Source organism: Colias philodice, chromosome 25, assembly GCF_061535455.1.
Source record: "Colias philodice isolate Cphi_HAF_F1 chromosome 25, ilColPhil1 Martin Lab GWU primary, whole genome shotgun sequence".
NCBI classification, from domain to species: Eukaryota; Metazoa; Arthropoda; class Insecta; order Lepidoptera; family Pieridae; genus Colias; species Colias philodice.
The window spans coordinates 4,214,872-4,235,732 of NC_143110.1; the positions used below are offsets into that span (position 1 = coordinate 4,214,872).

The 20,861-nt window shown below is 32.3% G+C and overlaps 1 protein-coding gene across 3 annotated transcripts in view; it reads right to left on the minus strand.

Moving 5' to 3' along the window:
- LOC149477302 (uncharacterized) overlaps positions 1-19,208 on the minus strand; it is a 76,152-nt gene extending 56,944 nt beyond the window's left edge. For 2 of the 3 annotated variants that reach the window (XM_089710783.1, XM_089710782.1), the window contains exon 1: positions 19,097-19,208. In XM_089710783.1, coding sequence (XP_089566909.1) covers positions 19,097-19,208 — 112 coding nt within the window. Of the gene's footprint in view, positions 1-18,944; positions 19,060-19,096 lie in introns of those variants that run through there. The other variant, XM_089710781.1, reaches the window with a different exon arrangement.
- Between the last annotated feature and the right edge of the window lie 1,653 nt (positions 19,209-20,861).

The following is a 20,861-nucleotide window of genomic DNA, read 5'->3' on the forward strand; positions in this document are numbered from 1 at the left end:
CAAATAATCACAAAAGTAATATTAACGATTCGAGTAAAGCCGAACGGTAACACCGTTAAAATAGCTTTACTCACAGTATTAAAAATTCAAATATTAATTAGTACATATTGCATAATGAAATATTTCAAAAGAAAAGTTACTATTTCAAGTAAAATGTAACGGTTGTATCGTTAATTTTAAATATCTTTATTCATGCTATTAAGTATTTAAGCATATTGAAAAATAAACTATTGCTGAAGGATTCATTAAAAACCTCAGCATTTTAAATAAAGTCCAACGATTATACCGTTGACTTTAAAGATTTTTACTCATTTTTAAGTAAAATATTATTAGAATAGATGTAAAAATAACTCACTGTACCGATCCGACGGGATACACTTTTTAACACTTTTAGCACTTGCTTTAAGCAATACTTAATACTTAATAGCACCAAGGTTGTAGTCTTGTAGACAACCTTCTCGCGGCGGAAGCTAGACGCCAATGAAGAAGATCAAGCGCCTGCACATTATCGTGCGCCGGCCGCGCCACCTGGTGGGAGGTGTGCCGTGTGCGAGAGAGATAGCATATATACAACGAGAAAGAGAGGGAAAATAGGCGGAAAAAGCTAGGTACCTTCTCTCAATAAGTAAGCTTCAAATTACGGTCAAGTGTTTAATAATTATTATTTTTATATAAGAGGTACCTAAAACCATGGGCGTAGCTAGCTAGCCATGGGCACAGAGTGGGGTATTTTAGTGATGTGTACATTTTTTAGGCCTAACCTTGCGTTTTTTAGAGGACGCAATTTTGTTTTTTTTATATGTAGGGGGGGGGGGGTCAGTGCGAAGCTAAGCGAAGCGAAGAAAAAGTTTTATTAAAGATATAAATAGCTCTAATTTCTGAACAATTTCGCTTATAACTTTTATATTTATAGTTCTACGACAAAAAGTTTCTGCACCAAAGTTGTAGAGAATTTAATTTGCAACAAATAATGTTTAATAAAGAGAAAGATCTCAAAATACCAAAACTTAGTATTTAAAGTAACAGTAACAATTACTGATTTGATTTAGATGACTGATTTTACTGAGAATTTAATTTGAAAAAACAATAAAAATTAAAATTGTTTTTTATATTGTATTTTATATTAAATAAATGATTACAACAAATTTAATATACCTACTGTGTTTTCATTTCATGCCCTAATTAAGGCAAAATAATAGGTAAAATGCACCAAATTTCAGTATTTTTAGAACTTTCATACTTGACCACGTGAGTTTCGGTTTCGGTTTCGGTTTCGGCCGAAACTGAAGCCACGGCCGAACATTCGGTTTCGGTTTCGGTTTCGGCCTGGAAACCAGTTTCGGTCGGACACTATTATAGTTCCATGTGTGGTTCCATGTTATTATCACCACGACAAGTAAGGTTATGAATATTATTGTGCTTGATAAAGATTGACATGTGGCCTTGGTACTATAAACCAACCTACGCACAAGCTATCCAGTTTATTACTGACTAGAGCTGTCTAGACGCCTTCGTTGCTCAAAAATTTGATAGATTTTAATAATTCGTTTTATAACATTCAAATGAGAAAATTAAATAAAAGAATATAAAATATTCGATCACGAGCCGGGATTCGAACCTGCAGTTGCGTCTTATTGCCAAACTGAATTCTGCCCCGTGATCGGTTTTATTAAATTAAATTATTTTTGTATCGAGAGGTCTCATTTAACTGATTAATTAATTATTATCAGACTTTATTGCGTTCATAAAAGAAAAGAGTGGTTTAACAAACTTAGCGCTGTTAAAATAAACAAAACAATAACAATTTACATAAATAAATACTTTCGCTTCATTCCACGGCTGCCATTTCAATAAATGGAGTTATTTTTCATTAACTAGTCAAAGGAAAACTTCAAACATTATTAAATTTCATTCCGACTGTATTTATTTTACGTTAACTTTAGTTTATAGCTTAACTTGCGGTTTAAAGTGAGTTTAGTCATGTCGATAAAACACAACTTATAATCTATACTAATATTATAAAGAGGAAAGGTTTGTAATTATGTATGTATGTATGGTTTTCACGCACAAACTACTGGACCGATTTCAATGAAATTTAGCCCCATATAGAGGGTAACTTGGATTAACACATAGGCTAGGTTTTATCCCGGAAATCCCACGGGAACGGTAGATACGCAGGTTTTTCTTTGAAAACGCGTGCGAAGCCGTGGGCGGAAAATTTAAAATGTTTAAAATTATTTTTTCTTATTTGCCACGATAGTCACTCCAAACTGGACTTCATAGACTTGAGCTGTAGTACAATCTTAGTTAAATTTGTGGTAAGAAATACGTATAAGCGAGCGAATTAGATATTATTCATACATTATTAGAATTTTGGTTCAATAATACTAAGATGTTTGTGTACATTTTATTTTCATTTATATCTTAAGTGTTACGTTAGTTTACTATTAGCGCAAATGTACGTACTTACTTCATTTTTGTCAAGTTTTATTTACATGATACAAAATCGCCTTTGTCGTCTTTCTTATCTTTATATCTTTGCTTAAATTCATCAAAATTCAAAACCCTTTCAATTATTTTGACGTAAACTGTTACATATACATACATATCTCATGCAACCAGTCGAACTTATTGTATCACAATAATTATTAGCACGACTTTACCCAAAATCACTGTAAACTATCTAAATGAAAGTACTTCACAATATTCACCAATAAAAACTACATTTAACAACGTTCATACATAAATAAGCATTTTGAAATCACTAATTCTTGAACTAATAATATCGGAAGTGCATTGGCGACCTGCCAGGGCTGGCAAGTGAGCAGTAAATTGGAAAGCCTCTTATTCTTATAGAACCTCCTTCACTAGAGAGCCTATATGAAATAATGAATGCAGGCGAAACGGTCGAAGTCAAGTAATAAGTAATATTATTTTCAGTAGGTAAATTAGGTAGGTACTGTAAGGTGTTTGTCAACAGTATTTTCATCGCCGTATGACGCGAAACGTGTCAACAAATGTCATCTGATAGGTAATTAAATTGTTTCCTGTTTTAGTATTTTCTAGTGTTTGATTTTACGCGAGTATTATACATTTAGAAGTTAAAGACTTTTTAACGGATTTTAAACGCGATTTATTCGTTACGTCCCCGTGACCACGCTCGCTGTAAAGTGTTCGAAACCTCGGGAAAATAATATAATGAATAAATCGCGTTTAAAATCCGTTAAAAAGTCTTTAATTTCTAAATGTTTCCTGTTTTATTTGTTAACACCTATATTTCTTACATTTTCTAAGGTCTTATCCAATTATGTACCTCAATTTCAGAAAGTCAAATACAAAATCATAGCTTTTCTTGAACTACCAACGAATATCCAACTAATACAATGAACAAACAAACTCGTTTAATTTTCTCACTTAATACAAAGAGTAAATAGTAGAAAATATTAAGAAATTCAACAGACGCCAGCAGTTCTTAGATAAAACTAGTTCGATCCTCTATGGAATTAATTCTCTACGTGTATTGGGTTAGACTGCGTTGACAATCGTCGACTAGATTAGTTCGGACCGCAGATAATATACTATAGGTTCGGAAGTGAATCGAACTTTCTCGAAGATCCTTTTGTAAGCTGTGAATTGTGATTTATTCTAGAAAGTGATCGGGTGAGCTTAATTTAAAGTCATTTTTGTTTGATGAGAATTTAGTTTGGCAATTCTGTTTTTTATTAAGTTATTAATCGCGAATGGCTGTGAATTTGTCTTCTTTTTTTACAAAAACGACTGATCGGATATTGATGAAATTTGGCACTCACTGGATGGAACGAAGTCTTTTAATGTATACCGAGAGAAGCTGGTAGGTAATAATATGATTTATACCGATTTAACTGTTTGTTTTATCATATTTTCACGTCCAAATCGCTATGTTAGATGAAGTTTTATGTGGCTTCAGTTTAAAGGATGTTATTTTATTAATACTATTATAAATTCCAATAACGTTAAAATTTAGGACAGTGTGAATTAGTTTCGCAGTTTAACTTTGCTATGATGATAACATTAATATATATTGAGATTTAATTAATTTAGTATTTGATAAAAGTACCGAAACCTATCGTTTTTTTATAAACTAAAATATTCGCATAATATGTAAATACTGCCAATAAATGGTCTTTAGAGCAGTTTTTTTTAAATTTATGTCCTATGCTTGTATCCCCGAGGATATTTTGAAGCTTTTACTTCGTAGGGAATAAAACAAAAGAGACTAAACTTTTCCGCCCGCTAATTGGCAAAAAAATGAGCTCCGAAAAATTCTTTTTACACGCGTAAATGATACGAGATATTTAATATTTCCTTGGCAGTACTCTGTTTAAATTTGCATCTATAACAACTTTTGTTCAAGTGGATGACTGTATACAAATACCAAAAATCGTATTACGCAAAATTTGCCTGTATTGCATTAGATTTAAGTTTGATATTCCCTCCACAATAATTTATTAAACGTTAAAGATTTAATTACACAAGGCACAAGCGATAAAATTCTCACAACGAACATACTTTCAGCGAAGTAGGGGCTACACCGTTGTTTAATTAATAGCAACAACGTGGCCGAGCGAAACTTTACTCATTATACTTAAGGCTTATAGACGAAGTTGGTCAAAGTTGCTTGGCAGCAATTGCTTGACACGTCTGGAAGTTCCCTCGAGGGATACATGGAAGTTTATCGCGATAGCCTTTGCGATACTTTCCAGACAGATATTAATAACCGAATACCACATAGGCAATAAACTTACGCTTCAATTATTTAATTGTATATTTAAATCGTTCTTAAAAAGCTCTATGGGCTATCATATTTACTCTTATATTCGAATATCTATTTATATTCCAGAATAAATGTTTACAAATTCATTATGGAATTAACGTACTTCAAGATGGTTGTTTCAATAAAAACAAATTGTTTTATAAGTTCAATAAGAATTTTCAGATATTATTTTTCAAGATATATCGAAGGTGAAGGGAATATACAAGCTTTACTATTCAAAGTATTAAGTGGTATTAACGTCAGTGATTTGTTAAACTTCATAGCACATTTAACCTTTTTCACAGGTATAGATGTTTTTAAAGAATATCTTAAAAAATGTCCTAAATCAATTCGGTGATATTGGAATACACTTGTGTCCATAGAGCTCGGAATGCTTTCGAGTTTCGACTCATCACATATTCAATCTGTCTCCGAAATGGCGAATCTAGTTCAATGACCTTTGAGTGTGATGGAATGACTTGGTTGTAAGTTTCCATTGTGTCTTGCTATATTAAGATCCTGCTAGATAAATTTTTGGGGATAAACCGAGGTTTATTTAGTGATATTTTTGAATTGAAACTTCTTTAGGTGCGTAGAGAGTAAAATTTCAAGGTCGCGTCATGGCAATACCGTCACGTCATGGCAATACCGTCACGTCATGGAGTAACGCGACGATTTTGGTATCTTTGAATCTTACCAAAGAAGTTTCACTTCTGACACGTATGCTCGGCACACATGCTGTTTTTGTACGTGTTAAGATTAACCTCGCTCGATTAATTTTTGACGATAAAATGATTTTTATTTTTTTATTCTATTTCCTACTAAAATTATAATTACGTGAGTAATTACGAGAGAACATTATTAATTGAATGTTACAGCAGTGTTGTAGTTTTTGTAACAGAACACAGTACCTTTAGAAATACGTGCTTTTGCTACGCGGTTGAAACCGTAGCACAGATAGTCTTTTAATAATAATTGAAATGTTATATTTTTTGGTGCAGGTATCTTAAAATTACAGATAATCTTATATATAAAAATGAATCGCAAAATGTGTTGGTAAGCGCATAACTTGAGAACGGCTGAACCGATTTCGTTAATTCTTTTTTTATTATATTCCTTGAAGTACGAGGATGGTTCTTACGTAGAGAAAACGTAAATATGTACCACGGGCGAAGCCGGGGCGGACTGCTAGTATGTTATATTATGTTCGCAACTAACAAAACTAATTTCTTTCACAAGATGTCTTGTAACTTGTTAAAGCAAACCATAAGCAGACCGATTCAAACTCGTACAATTGTTATTTCTATTGTGTTTTATTTCATTCGTTTTTATTAGCTTCACCTGTATGTTTAGTATGTAACCGCAATTGTTTTAACATCTTTCACACTCTAAACATTTGTGTATCCATAGAATAGGCTTATACATAGAACGTTATTAATTGTACTTGAATAATTTGTTTGTTATATATTGTTGTATAAGCTGTTTGGAAACTAATAAAATAAAAATAAAAATAAAATAAAATAAAATAAAACAATGTATTATTAGCACAGGCATAGGAAAAATTGTTAAAAGAATTTATTTACAGTTACAAGTTACAACGTATAAAAATACCGGTTTATACGAAACCCCTCAGTGCACGAGACCGACTCGCACTTGGTCGGTGTTATTATTTTCAATTATATCCATAAATTATATATGATTTAAATTCAAAGGTTTAATGCTTTAATTAACCAAAACCACATTTTGTTTATTTGAGGTTTTAACTATTTCAAAACGTAATATATTCATAATTGAAAACCGGTTGTGATTGACTAGCTGTTACACGCGGTTTACATTGTTTTCGTTATATCATTAATGAGGTTTGCGGTCTGTGGTATTTATTGCATGGGTTGTTTAATAAATATTAATAATAGGTGTTTTATAATCCATACTAATATTATAAACTAGCTGTGCCCGCGACTTCGTCCGCGTGGAATAGTGACTGCATAGTAGGTAGTTACTACTTAACTTTTATTGAATAAACACGTACTACCATAAATAATTAAACGAACTGTTAGTAAAATTTATTACTAAGCTGAGCTAAAAAATAAAAATAAATTCCTTCCTTGTATGGATGTTTTTGACAATATACAGGGTGTCCCACTATTGGTATACTAAGCGCGAAGGGACTTGTAGTTTTGCATACACTGATCACGTAAAAAATACTTAAACAACAAAATTACATCATAATTTTTTTGCTAAATTTTTCCTGAAAATCTATATTTTCTTCTCTAGCTTCGCGCAGCCGGCATATACCGCTTCTCTAATGTGAGCATTTTGTCTATGAAAACATAATCTTAAACGATATCTCACGTGCGGATGGCAAATTTGGGCGTGTTGCTTGTTAGGGGTGTATACATAGAGTTTTAAAAATTCATCTATCCGAAAAAATAATGCGTCTGGAATTTTATAAGTATTTTTTACGTACTCAGCGTATGCAAAACTATAACCTCCTTTGAGATTAGTATACCAAAAGTGTGACACCCTGTATATAACCGTTTCTACGAAAAATCTATTTTTTCATTCGTTGATCTCAAAAATAAAAATTCCAATCACCAGAACGACGAAATTTTAATAATTTATTTTTAATTGTGTTTTGCACAATTTTGTTAAATTACGACTGGATGAAAATTTTGTTCGTGGTCGTCGTCGTCGTTGGTAAGGTGAACAAATCCTTATCAAAACATCATACGCTTAAGACAATAATTAGTATCGATAGCAGATTCTATTCCTTTGCGTTTTGACGTTTGTCTCAGCGCTCAGATCTTTCCAGTCTCACGCCGTAGTAACTAAACCGTTTAGACCGTGCAATAAAAATTAAATAAAAAAAAAAATCAACGCCACGAAGAAAAGTGCATAGAAAAAGGAAATAAAAACCGGCCAAGTGCGAGACGGACTCGCGCACCGAGGGTTCCGTACAAACCTGCAATTTTTTTTTTCACGGGTTAAAGGCAATTAGATCTAAGTATTTGATATGAATTTCAACTTGATAGCTCTACGCGTTCATGAGGAAAAAAGTAATAAGTTTATATTTATTAAAAAATAAATATATATTTTGTAATGTAACAAAAAATTTAAGGTTTTCGGAATTTTTCCTTTATGTGTGCTATAAAACGTTGCTTCATGCCAAATTTCAAGATTCTAGGTCGACTGGAAGTACCCTTTAGGTTTTGATTCCCTTGCGAGTACTTGCGAGTTTCAAAATATGCAGCTTAAATTGCTGTTTCTTTTGATTGCGTTGACATAGAAGTTTTATTTTGTTACAGCTTAAAGGTATTATAGACTTGAGTATTTGGTATGAATTTCAATTTAATACCTCTACGCGTTTATGAGGAAATGGGTAGTAAGTTTAAAATTATTAAAAAAAAAATATTTTATGTGATGTAACTAAAAATTTATGGTTTTCGTAATTTTTCCTTTATCTATGCTATAAGACGTTGCTTCGTACCAAATTTCAAGATTCTGAGTTCACGGGAAGCACCCTGTAGGTTTTGATTCCCTTGCATGTGTCGAAAATTTGAGGCATAAACGGCTGTATCTTTTGATTGCGTTGGCTTAGAAGTTTGATTTTTTCACAGCTTCAAGGGACAGTAGACTTGAGTAATTGATATAAATTTCAGCTTCATACCTCCACGCGTTCCTGAGAAAAAGGGTCTTGACAGACGGACGGACGGACGGACGGACGGACGGACGGACGGACGGACAGACGGACAACAAAGTGATCCTATAAGGGTTCCGTTTTTTCCTTTTGAGGTACGGAACCCTAAAAATGTTGTGTGGTTTTATGAAACCACGGTAAAAGTGAAACTTAGGCACAAAATTATCCTATTTGTACGATAATGACTCCGAACACTGCTTTATACCTACTCGGCAGCCGACCGTCACGCGACATGCGCTACACAGACCAAAAAGTTTGAGACGATGTAATAAAAGTTTCACTAATTTTACAAACTTCCCGAAGATCTTTAAAAATAAATACCATTTTAAATATTTATAAAAATAAAAAAACAAAGTCGTCGGAGCTGCCATACCATCATTATCATATCATATACAATTATATTTTTTTTATAATGGTACTTAATTTTAAAGATCGTCGGGAAGTTTGTAAAATTATTATTTATTCCTTTTCCTTCGTTGCGTTGGGTTTTTCTTTTTAATTTTTAAATTTTTAACTTCGGTTTCTTATTTTCATGTGATATTTTCAAGTGAGCGAGACCTACCTCTACCTCCATATTACATTCCTACATCTTATTGATATCTATAAGTTTGTTGCTCCTTGACATCTTTTAAGTTGGGCCGTAACCGTGCACAAATTGTAATGGATCACAGTGGCAAAAGAAGTGGTATCTTTAGGAAAAAAAATTGCCAAGAGCCAGGCCTATGTGGCTTTGAGTAGAGTTCAAAATTTCCAGGGTGTGGCTATCCTCTCGCTCCCATATCCCCCTCTTCTTTCACAGACTTTCAACCCTTCTCTTTCCACACCTAGTAAATGGCAGAACCGATTTTGATGTAAACCATATTATCTAATTATACCTATATGTACACGTCATATCCTGTCGTTTGATGCTCCATTTGGTTTATTTATCTAACCACTGTCACCCCTAAATGTAATAAACGGATGAACCGATTTCGATAAAACACGTTGCTCTTTTATATTTTGATATGCCGCTTGAGTATATTATTTGACCACATTCGATTATTGTTCATTCCCACTTTCACCGCTGTAATCTAATAAATGGATAAACCGAATTGGATAAAAATATAACTAATATTTTTTCCCACATTCCCACTTTTACCTCTATATACCTAGGTATAATAAATGGATGAACCGATTTTGATACACTTTATCTAAGAACCAGCGTCGGAAAATATGCTGCCTAACACGCATCTAATTCGTATTACCTGTAAGCGAGCTACGGTGGCACAAACAGACAAACATAGCGGTCAAACACTTATCACCCATCTTTTTGATGGTTAAAAATGGTTAAAAGGGGTTAAAAATATAATACGACATAATTTAAAGGACATTTTATGTATAAAATTTACCTAGAAGTAAGCATAATTCTAATTTGACCCCTTCCCCCCCTACTACCTCAGCTTACCCCCCCACCCTTGGGGACTTTCGATATGATCACCTGGACATTTATAAGGAATAATTACTGTAGCGTATAACAGATAACTTACGTTTTATCGTACACTGTATAGTGTACAATAGAATGCCTTTGCAAATGTTCGCCGTGAATACTTAAATGGTCATAACTTTTTTATTTACAAACTGATTAACATGAAATAAACACTTAATGTTAAATGAAGATTACCACAATATATTAGTGAAAACCGCATCTAAATCGGATAAGCCTTTTCTGAGATTAGCGTGCACAAACATACAGACAAACAGACAAAAAAAATTATAACTACAGTTTTGGGTTTCAGATCGATTTAATAATAACCCCTGCTATTTTTTTATATATTTTCATTGTACAGACATCACTTTTCTAGAATTTTATTATAATATGTATTGAATATTGATTGACCACGCGCAAGGTTACTAATTTCCACTACATCCTCACGCAAATCGTCAATTTTTATGAACATTGAATCTGTAAATAAAAAAAATCAAAAGATAAGTGTACCTAATTTTAATAAAAAGCTACTAACAAATAAAGTTTTATCAAGAACTAAAGTGACCTTCTTTGGGCGTATAATATAGTCTTCTAAAAGTTATACATGATAAAAATAAAATTTCATCATTTTCTTATTTTGTCATAACTTTAACTAATTAAAAACATGAGTCTAACTATATAATTATAATAAACAATAAATATAAAAGCTACAACTTACCTTTTGTGGGAACGCAAGAAGGCGAAAATTAAAAAAAAGCCGAAGATTTTTAAAAATGTAACCAATGAACACAATCACTGTTATCTACTATTACCAAAAGAGAATACAAATACTACGTCTATTACCTATATAACTGTAACTAACATCAAATAATAAACATCTACCCTCACTTATAAAAATTTAGTATATTCACATGAAATATAAGCGCACCTGAAATTTACTCTGGGAAAAAAACAAACTCACCAACATCATAATATTTAAATTATGAATTTCCAAGGAGCGTTAATATTATGTAAATTGATTTAATTTAAATGAAATCTCATAGATGGCGCTGTTTTAAATTTGTCTTTATACTACTAAGATTCATTATACTGTTTCTCTGCCAAAATTACTTAAATGATGTAGTTTTTATAGTGTAAAGGTAGACAATAGCATGGCTTACTCAAAAACAACATTTAAACATGAGTCTTTATATTGTACGCTGTCGTAGTACACGGAATACGTAAGAAAAATAAAGGTTCACAGCTCCTCCCCCGAAGGTGATAGCATGATAATATGTATATAACAGCCTGACCCGACCTGTTAGTAATATTCATGCAAAATTTGAAGTAAATCCGTGCAGTACTTTCTGAGATTAGCCTGGACAAACATACAGACAAACAGACAAACAGACAAACAGACAAACAGACAAAAATTCTAAAAACTATGTTTTTGGCTTCTATATCGATTATAGATCATGGATTATGTATTCTTTTAAAAAAATATTCAATGTACAGTTTTGACTTTCCTACGATTTTATTATATGTATAGATGCGAAAGTAACTCTGTCTGTCTGTCTGTTACTCAATCACGCCTAAACTACTGAACTAATTTGCATGAAATTTGGTATGGAGACATTTTGATACCCGAGAAAGGACATAGGCTACTTTTTATTGCGAAATATGTACCACGGGCGAAGTCGGGGCGGACCGCTAGTAAGCAATATTTGAATAGAAATGTATTAAAACATTTGTTTGTAAGTGGCTTCAATTCAGAAATTAAAGTAGTATATTATGAAAGAAAAGAATTAATATGATATTCAAATTTAATCGATAATTTATTTCAATGAAATAACTTGCTATAACTTAAAAATTTATCAAAACATATTTCTTTATGTCTTAAGAATCTTGTCAATGTCCTAAAACAAAACTCACATATCATATTGAATGAAAAAAAAATTTGAGACCGAAAAAAATGTGTCTGTCCCTTAAAAAAATTACAACGTACCTACCTATTTAATTCAAACTCATATATTTATTTATTAAATTATACTTCTTCAAGAAGCACTTTTGAATCGTAATAACATAGTTTAACCATTTACCACCGAATCGAAAAGCATTTTCTACTGAGAAGAACCGTCAATAGACTCCGTTGCTGTTCTTTTAAAATCATTATAATATTTTAAACATTCAATTACTTAATTTGTGCTATTTTACACCATTCAACTTATTCTACAACATTCTTAAACCCTCAATTCTTACAATCACCTAAAATCAGTTTTTATAGCGCACTAAAATTTTGTGGCCCGGTCGAAGAGCCAGCGATGCTATAAACACGATTTTTACTGACCACACTGCTACAGATCGAACCTACATAAAGGCAATTTAGAGCGTTGTTCTATAAAATGTTTTGATATAAAAATAAATGATATCCTGATGTTGCTGTTTATATTGTTCGTGCTAATAAAGGAATGTAACAGTTTTTGAGATAAAAAGAAAATTACAAATTAATACAATATCGAGAAAGGAACTCTTGTTTTTCGTTCTGAATCGTAGAACAGATTTGGATAAAACTTGAAGTACTTAGATATACATAAAAAATTTTCTAGCAATATCTTAAAAGTAACGCAACATTTAAAATAAAAGGGTAGGTACAATAATTGTGGTAGGTAATCTATGTCAATAAAGAAAATACAAATTTCTTTAGTAAAAATTCATCCATACTAATATTATAAATGCGAAAGTAACTCTGTCTGTCTGTCTGTTACTCAATCACGCCTAAACTACTGAACCAATTTTCATGAAATTTGGTATGGAGATATTTTGATGCCCGAGAAAGGACATAGGCTACTTTTTATCCCGGGAAAATGACGCAATCCCGGAAATCCCACGGGAACGGGAACTATGCGGGTTTTTCTTTGACTGCGCGGGCGAAGCCGCGGGCGGAAACCTAGTAATCTATAAAGCATATGGAACAGTCATAGTTGAGTAGACATATTTAAATTTTACGTATATATACGTACCTATAGAAGTTTAAATTTTGATACGAAAATGAAAAATCAGATACGCAACACAAATATATAAAAAACTTATAAAAGACTTGTTAATTAAAACATAGAAATATCAAAGTAAAGCGTAATATAAATGAGTCCAAAAAGTTCCATACAATTTTATCGGAGTTTACTTACCTATTTCTTGTTTTCATGAACAATTTCAAATGGATATATACTCTATTTTCAAATTTAAATTTCGACACGATTTCATATTTCAGTTAATTACTATATTAACTGAACAATAATACAGTCGAATAGAATACCTTCTCTTTTTATTGAAGTCGGATGAAAAAACAAAAGTCACTGTAATCTTTTTCAAATTTTATCAAGGTTAACACATACAAAATTAGTCTCAAACGTGATGAGAGAAATAAATAAAATTCATATTTAATATATCAAGTGTCTCTAAATAAAACATATCTATTATAAGAATATACATTTCATATGAAGATGAGTTTCGGCATCAAAGATGACGTGACAAGATTTTGTTTAATCTCCAGCTATTTTAGATGAAAATGTTAGTTTTCCATGACGGCATATCATAGGAGCAATGCTTGGTGAAATATTAGTTTAAATTTCATGTTAACGAAAGTTAAATGTGATCCTTCTTTAATTTATAAATAAATAATAAATATAAATGAATGTTCATAATTATATGTTGTACCTAAGCGAGGCACGCTAAGCTTCTGCATCGATTGAGAAGAAATAAAACTGTTTCATGGATTGCTGTTATCTATTTTATCTCATTTTTCATTTATTCAACTAACGTGTGCTACAGAAAAACGTAGCAGGATACAGACATATTAGTAACAGATAATAGATATAAAGAATTTTATTTAGATTTACGCTTTCTTTCATTACAATTATGTTTTTGTAATTTTAACATACCTTCACAATTCTGTAACATCCTTTCTTTCCACTGAATAACGTAGCAAATGAAATTAATAAATTCAAAAGGTCGTACATCGTATTTATTATTTATAGCGCTGTTTACCAACTGGGGCTAATAAAAAAAGATTCAATGTGTATTATCCCACGTAATTTCGGTGCTATTATGCAAACCGAAGGGGACCAGTGTAAGATGAACCCTCATAATGGAACACATTATACTCTTTGATATTTGATATGGCCAGGCTGTTCTCGAGTGTATGATTTGTATAGAGAGATGTATATAGCCACATAATATCTAATAGTACTAACGTAATATTGGTTCCAGAGCTTAATTTGTCATTTGCATATTTTTGTTATTTCTTACCCCAAATTAAACAAATCTTGAAGTGTTATCATAAATTGATAACTAAATTCCTTATATAAGATTTTTAAATTACAATATGTTATTATTTAGGTACCTACCTATCTAATATATTATTATATTGCCAGAAATAAAGTAGAACATCATTTTTACTACACAAAATAACATATAAGAATATGAATAAATAAAATTATTAATCAGCCAAATAAATAAAATTATTCTTAGTAAGTAATTAATAATTAGTAAGCTCTCTTTTTTATAAACTCTATTAATTGGTATAAATCAAGCAATTTATAATTGAACCCGTAGTATGTATGCCACTTATAATAAATATAATATCATGCAATGCCAACTCCATACCAACATACCAATGTAATTGAAGCATATTTTAAACGTGGAAAAGTTTGCTGCTGTGTTGAAGTTTTTGCATTTTACAACATCTAAATACATTTCTTCTTACCCTTGCTTATTATAAAGCTAAGCCGTAACAAATAATATGTCAATCATGAAAAGTAAAAGAAATAAAAAACAATTAGAATACATAATTATTGTGGCATATTTTAAATGTAGAAGATTTAGCTGCTGTGTTGAAAGTTTTGCATTTTACAACATCGAAATACATTTTATCTTCGCCCTTCCTTAATAAAAGCGCAGTAACAAAATATAGCAGTAACAAATACGTGTCTTCATGAAAGACAAAACAAATAAAAAACAGATAGAATATATAATTAATTTGCGCGTAACTTTCACGTTATCTCGCGACAGCCATTGACAAATTTCCTCCCTCCTTTCACCCACTCAGGGTTGATTTAGATATTAATGAATCATTAAAATTCTTGGCATTACTCTTCCTATCTTGTATTTTAATCAAAAAAGTACTTTAAAGCAACTTATCTGAAAAACAAATTGGTATTTCATAGATTTAGGCTATTGTAGGCTAACTATATGCCTTTTTCGTTAGAATATAGTTTTAAGAATTGTGGAAGCGAAAATGTTATCTACACTATCTAATTTTTGCTCGAATATCTACTAGATGAAAATAAATAGTAATAATACATAGGTAGGTACCAAACTATTTTACTTGAGGTAAATTTTCTAAATTGTATTGTAGCGAACAACGCGTGAATATAGATCGTGAGTTCAGAATAGAGTGGACGATAAAAATTGACCAACGAATCAAGAATCTCAATTGTTATTACCCCTTTTTTTGTTTTTTTTCTTCAGTAAATATCAAAAGATAGTATCAACCGGTCTTGTTTCAATCCTTTACTGTGAAAAATGCATAAAACATCCACTTTTTTCGAACCCGTAAACAAAACCCACACTTTTTTACTATTCTCTCGAAATGAATAAACAATATCAAGGGGTCTTCCTTACTGGTCATATTTCTGTAACGACTGTAGTAATATTGTGGAGCGAGTGAATATAATGATGCAATATGGCGCCTTTTTCGTTTAATCGAAAGAGGAATGCTTTATACACGTTTCTACTTTAATATTCTGAGAGTTCCTTATATCCTTTTTTATTAAATCGTGTCAACTTATTTGAAGACATGTCTATTTTAAGGTTCTTAATGTACTTAGGTAAGCTTTTCAAGAAATAAGATTAAATTAAAACTAGTTTATTTTTATTAGCTATTAATAAATATGAAAGAAATTTTTTGAACAATAAATTAGGTTATCCTAAGGGTTCTTCAGAAGCTAGTAACTAGATGTAAAATCTAACCCACAACAGAAAAATATAATAAAAAAACCATTTTTCGAGAAAAGTCGAAAGTTCTTAAAATTACAGTAAATTTATTTCGTATACCTTGTTAGAGATATTTGTGTGCGAAATCTTTATCATACGATAGAGATATCTTCATTATTTATAGCTCTAAAATATCCTTCCGTCAGCGGTCAGTCATAACACAAACGGTAATCAATCTTGAGGTAAGGGGTTCCAAACACGCCATCTTAACGAAAAGCATTAATAGGGGGAATTATTGCACCAAATTATACTTTTAGAACATTTTATAGGTAATTTTTGATAATGTCTTAGTTTCCTTCGAATTTTAAATCGATTAAAAAAGAGGCGAAGATTTATTGCAATAAAACGCAACATTTTTGGGGTAAATCAGTTTTTATTTTTTAACGCAAACGAGTATTTTTTTGTGCAAAATTTCCAACACCATGAAGTTTTTATACGATAAAAGATGTAAAATTATTTTATCTTAACCGACAATCCCAATAAAATGACAGCTTTGTAGGCAGTGTTTAATAACAAACCTTCTCAAAAACAATGGCATCTCAAATATATACGTTCTTAACAATATATCGTTTAAGCATTTAATTAGTCACTTTCATTCGTGCAATGATTAATGTACTAACATTTTTCCGTAACGACCATTAATTCGTCACGCCATACCGAACCTACACGTGTTTGCTAATTGCCTTAATTCAATAATACTTTACTGAGAATTTTACAGAGATTTTTATATGTATTTTTCATAGTTTCATGAGTTTTTTTGAAGTGAAACTTCTTTAGGCGCGTTGAGAGTAAAATTTCAAAGTCGCGTCATGGTAATACAGTCACGTCATGGAATACGGCGACGATTTCGGTATCTTTGAATCTTGCCAAAGAAGTTTCACTTCTGACACGTGTGCCCGGCACACACACTCTTTTTAATAAACAATGTGCACCTTGAAATTAAAGTTGTCGTTTCATTACAAACTTATTTTGTAAAATGTAAGAAGTAAAATTATAATAAGTTTACTCACAACTATAGGTACTTATAATGATAATAATACCAAATTAATCGATAGAACAATCTTACAAAGCACAGATAAACTAAAAAACACAGATGAAATTACAGTTATTACAGAATTGAAGATTTGCGCTTAATAAGTGTATAAAGAGCTTCTTTCATTATAAATACTGTCCTGAAATGATCAAAGTGCTTTGAAACCTAGTTGAAATACTAAATACGTCTGAGTTAAGTTCTCTACATGTATGTTGTTCGTCCAGCTCATCTATAACTAGAGTTGTAAGCACTAGTCTAGTTTCTTGTTGGAAACCGAATTGTTCTAGTTTTGCTCAGTAAAGGAATAAATGACGTTCCGTAGAAACAGACATTCTACTCGATATTAATTTAAAATCAATATTCTTTTGTTACAAATCCATCCAATGAAGTGATTTATACGTTAGAAAAAAGTATATAGCTACACTTAATATTATAAAGCTGAAGAGTTTGTTTGTTTGTTTGAACGTGCTTATCTCAGGAACTGCTGGTCCGATTTGAAAAATTATTTCGGTGTTAGATAGCCCATTTATCGAGGAAGGCTATAAGCTATAATATCGTCACGCTAAGACCAACAGCAGCGCTGCGGGTGAATCCGCATAAAAAGGTGTCTTTGCAGCGTTAAAATAGGATTTTCCAAAGTTCAACCAAGACGTGTCATAAAAAAGTTTGAGCACTCAACAAATCCGAGGCTTATAACTTATTACGTAGCCCGAAAAGAATTTCACTCGACTATATTTCGTAGCTATGAATAAAACAGGTAAAAAGGTTTTGTGGCTTTTTTATACATAGTTTCGTTTCGATTTTCGTTTTAAGTTTTAAGTCGCACACTTTGTAGCGTTATAATGAACACTTAAGAATTTTGAGACCCATATTAATAAGAGTCAACATGAGCACACTGAAATTAAAATACATATATTATAAAACATTTCTTTAACATTTTATATTAGGTAGTATTTGGCAAGCAAACAAATTTTTCAAGGGAGATGTTGCAGGGGCTTTGTCGGTATTTTAACGACATAGTATAGGTTCTATTCCTGATGAATATCCTGCTGATGTCGTACGTGTCCGATAAGTAAGTAAGATATCAATAATTGTCAAGAACACATAGACTGCAGACATGATATAGTTTCATTTGAATGTATTATCGCTTCAATCAAAATAAATAAACATCTATTTTATACTCTTATTATACCCCTTAAATATCACTTCCGTGTTCCCTTTATTAGATTTACAAATACGATACATCTTGAATCATTTTAAGGTGGCAATTAGAAACGCAAACAATTCATTTCCGTCATATATATTCAGGATTGCAAGTAGCGTAAATAATTGTACAATTTATATACACAGCATTAACAACGTACCCTATTAGAATAATGCTTCCCCATTCTTAACTGGGTCAACAGAACACAATTAATGAATCAGGCCGCTGATACTCGATGTTTTTGCAATTAATATCTCTATATTTATGTACAAACTATTTAATATTAAATTTAAATTGGAATGAGATTTCTGGATCGTACGATTTCGTATTGGCGACACTGTTGAACTAGTAATTAGTGCCTTGTTTTTATTCAGAATTAAGATTTAAGTTTGTAAATGCAGAAAGAAATTTATCAACACAATTTTCATTTAACACAAAGAATATGTTATAGTATCTTATGACATTATGCTATCATATCCTGACAAAATTGTTAAAACCTACCGGAATGTTACACAAAAACCAGTTTTTTAATACCAGGGAAATCTGCCGTCGAGAAATGTATCGACTCTGGCGCGCATGTTAAGAATATCGGCAAATAGAGTCTATCTTGGGCGATATATTATGTCGTGGCGCGCATGCTAGGTCCACTGCCATTGCATAATTAGCTCTTTATACAGCCAAATAAAGTCCATAATTGCATATCAATTGCACTATAAAGCTCACCATTCTTGTGCCCATAGTAGCCAGCGTCAGACGAAAAGCCGCTGCCGGTGGACGAGGGCTGCTGCTACCTGCCCTCGTCGTCCGCCTCCAGGGGCAGAGTTGTCGCCTCCATTGCAACACTACACTACACGTGTAACACAAACAAAGCTCACCATTCTTGTGCCCATAGTAGCCAGCGCCAGACGAAGAGCCGCTGCCGGTGGACGAGGCCTGCTGCGGCCTGCCCTCGTCGTCCGCCTCCAGCGGCAGAGTTGTCGCCTCCATTGCAACACTACACTACACGTGTAACACAAACAAAGCTCACCATTCTTGTGCCCATAGTAGCCAGCGCCAGACGAAGAGCCGCTGCCGGTGGACGAGGCCTGCTGCGGCCTGCCCTCGTCGTCCGCCTCCAGGGGCAGAGTTGTCGCCTCCATTGCTAAGTACAACACTACACTCTCATCACTGCACTATACATTGTATCACAAATTGCACTTCACTTTAGTACCTGGAACAAAAATTGTATGATAAGAATCAATCATGCCATTACTCTCTAGACTCTAGCGGAACTGTTAGTACCATTATTACTTTCTTAACATTTTTACACCTAAAATATTATATGATATCTTAATAATCATGTCGTTATTTGCCAAGACATTTTTAATTAAATTGCCCCAATATGAACACATTGAATTACAGAATTAAAATGCCATCTTACCAAACTTTCCAGAAATCAACTAGGCTACTATTAATATTCCCACGATAGCCTTATTGGCGTACTCTTAATGCAGTGTTAATGCAAAGTGCATCGCCTGAACTAATAGGTATTCAAACCTCTATAGGACATCAAAGCCAGCGATCCTGTTATCAAACTTCATTATATCCCCAAAGCAATGATTAAGCTCAACGCAGTAAATACATTTCTATGCGAATAGAAATTCACATAGAAAAAGTACTCGGAAATTCTGCCCATAAAAATGTTGTACATCCCTTCTTCATTTAAATGACCACCAGAACCCGATAAAAAGTTACCATGCATTCAAAAATCATTTATATCCACAATATTCCAGACTAGCTTTCCGCCTGCGGCTTCGCCCGCGTTTTCAAAGAAAAACCCGCATAGTTCCCGTTCCCGTGGGATTTCCGGGATAAAACCTAGCCTATGTTACTCGTGGATAATGTAGCTTTCGAATGGTGAAAGAATTTTTAAAATCGGTCCAGTAGCTATGAGCCTATTCATTACAATCAAACAAACAAACAAACAAACAAACAAAGTTTCCCTCTTTATAATATTAGTGTAGATAAGAGTCCTATACTGAAACCCCGTGATACACTACAACGTAGTTCAGTAAGATATATCTTGGATACTTAAAACAAAACGAGAAACATATGGAAGTAGTTATGAAATAACTCTTCAGACAATACTACCTACTTCCAATATTTTTACCCAAGTGTTATGTTACCAGAGTATGCAAGGTAATGCGCTCAAACCAACTGAATTATGTAGAAATACGTAAGGTAAAGCTCCATTGCTTAAAGTATTAAAATTCAACGTGCAAGGAAAATTTTAAAACTTGCTCTAAAAGGCAACGCGAGACTGTGATGGACTGATATGTCAAAGAAAAACATGTGTATGTGTGGGTTATTTATGTGTTGAAATACAACTTAAAGTGCATTTTTACTTTTTAGTATGAAGGATATTTTGTATGGAATAGATTAGCGAAAGAAGTTTAAACAGAATGTATGCAGGATTTTGAGCTCTTTGAGAGAAATGATATGTTTAATCTATATGAATTGAACGTGCTCTGGTTTTCTATCTGTTATAACTTACATTAACACATTTTATTCGCTCTACGGTTAGATTATATCAATTTGATATAGAGATTGGTGTGACCCTGTTATACGACAACCTATTTTTAGACGCTATAATAAAACGTG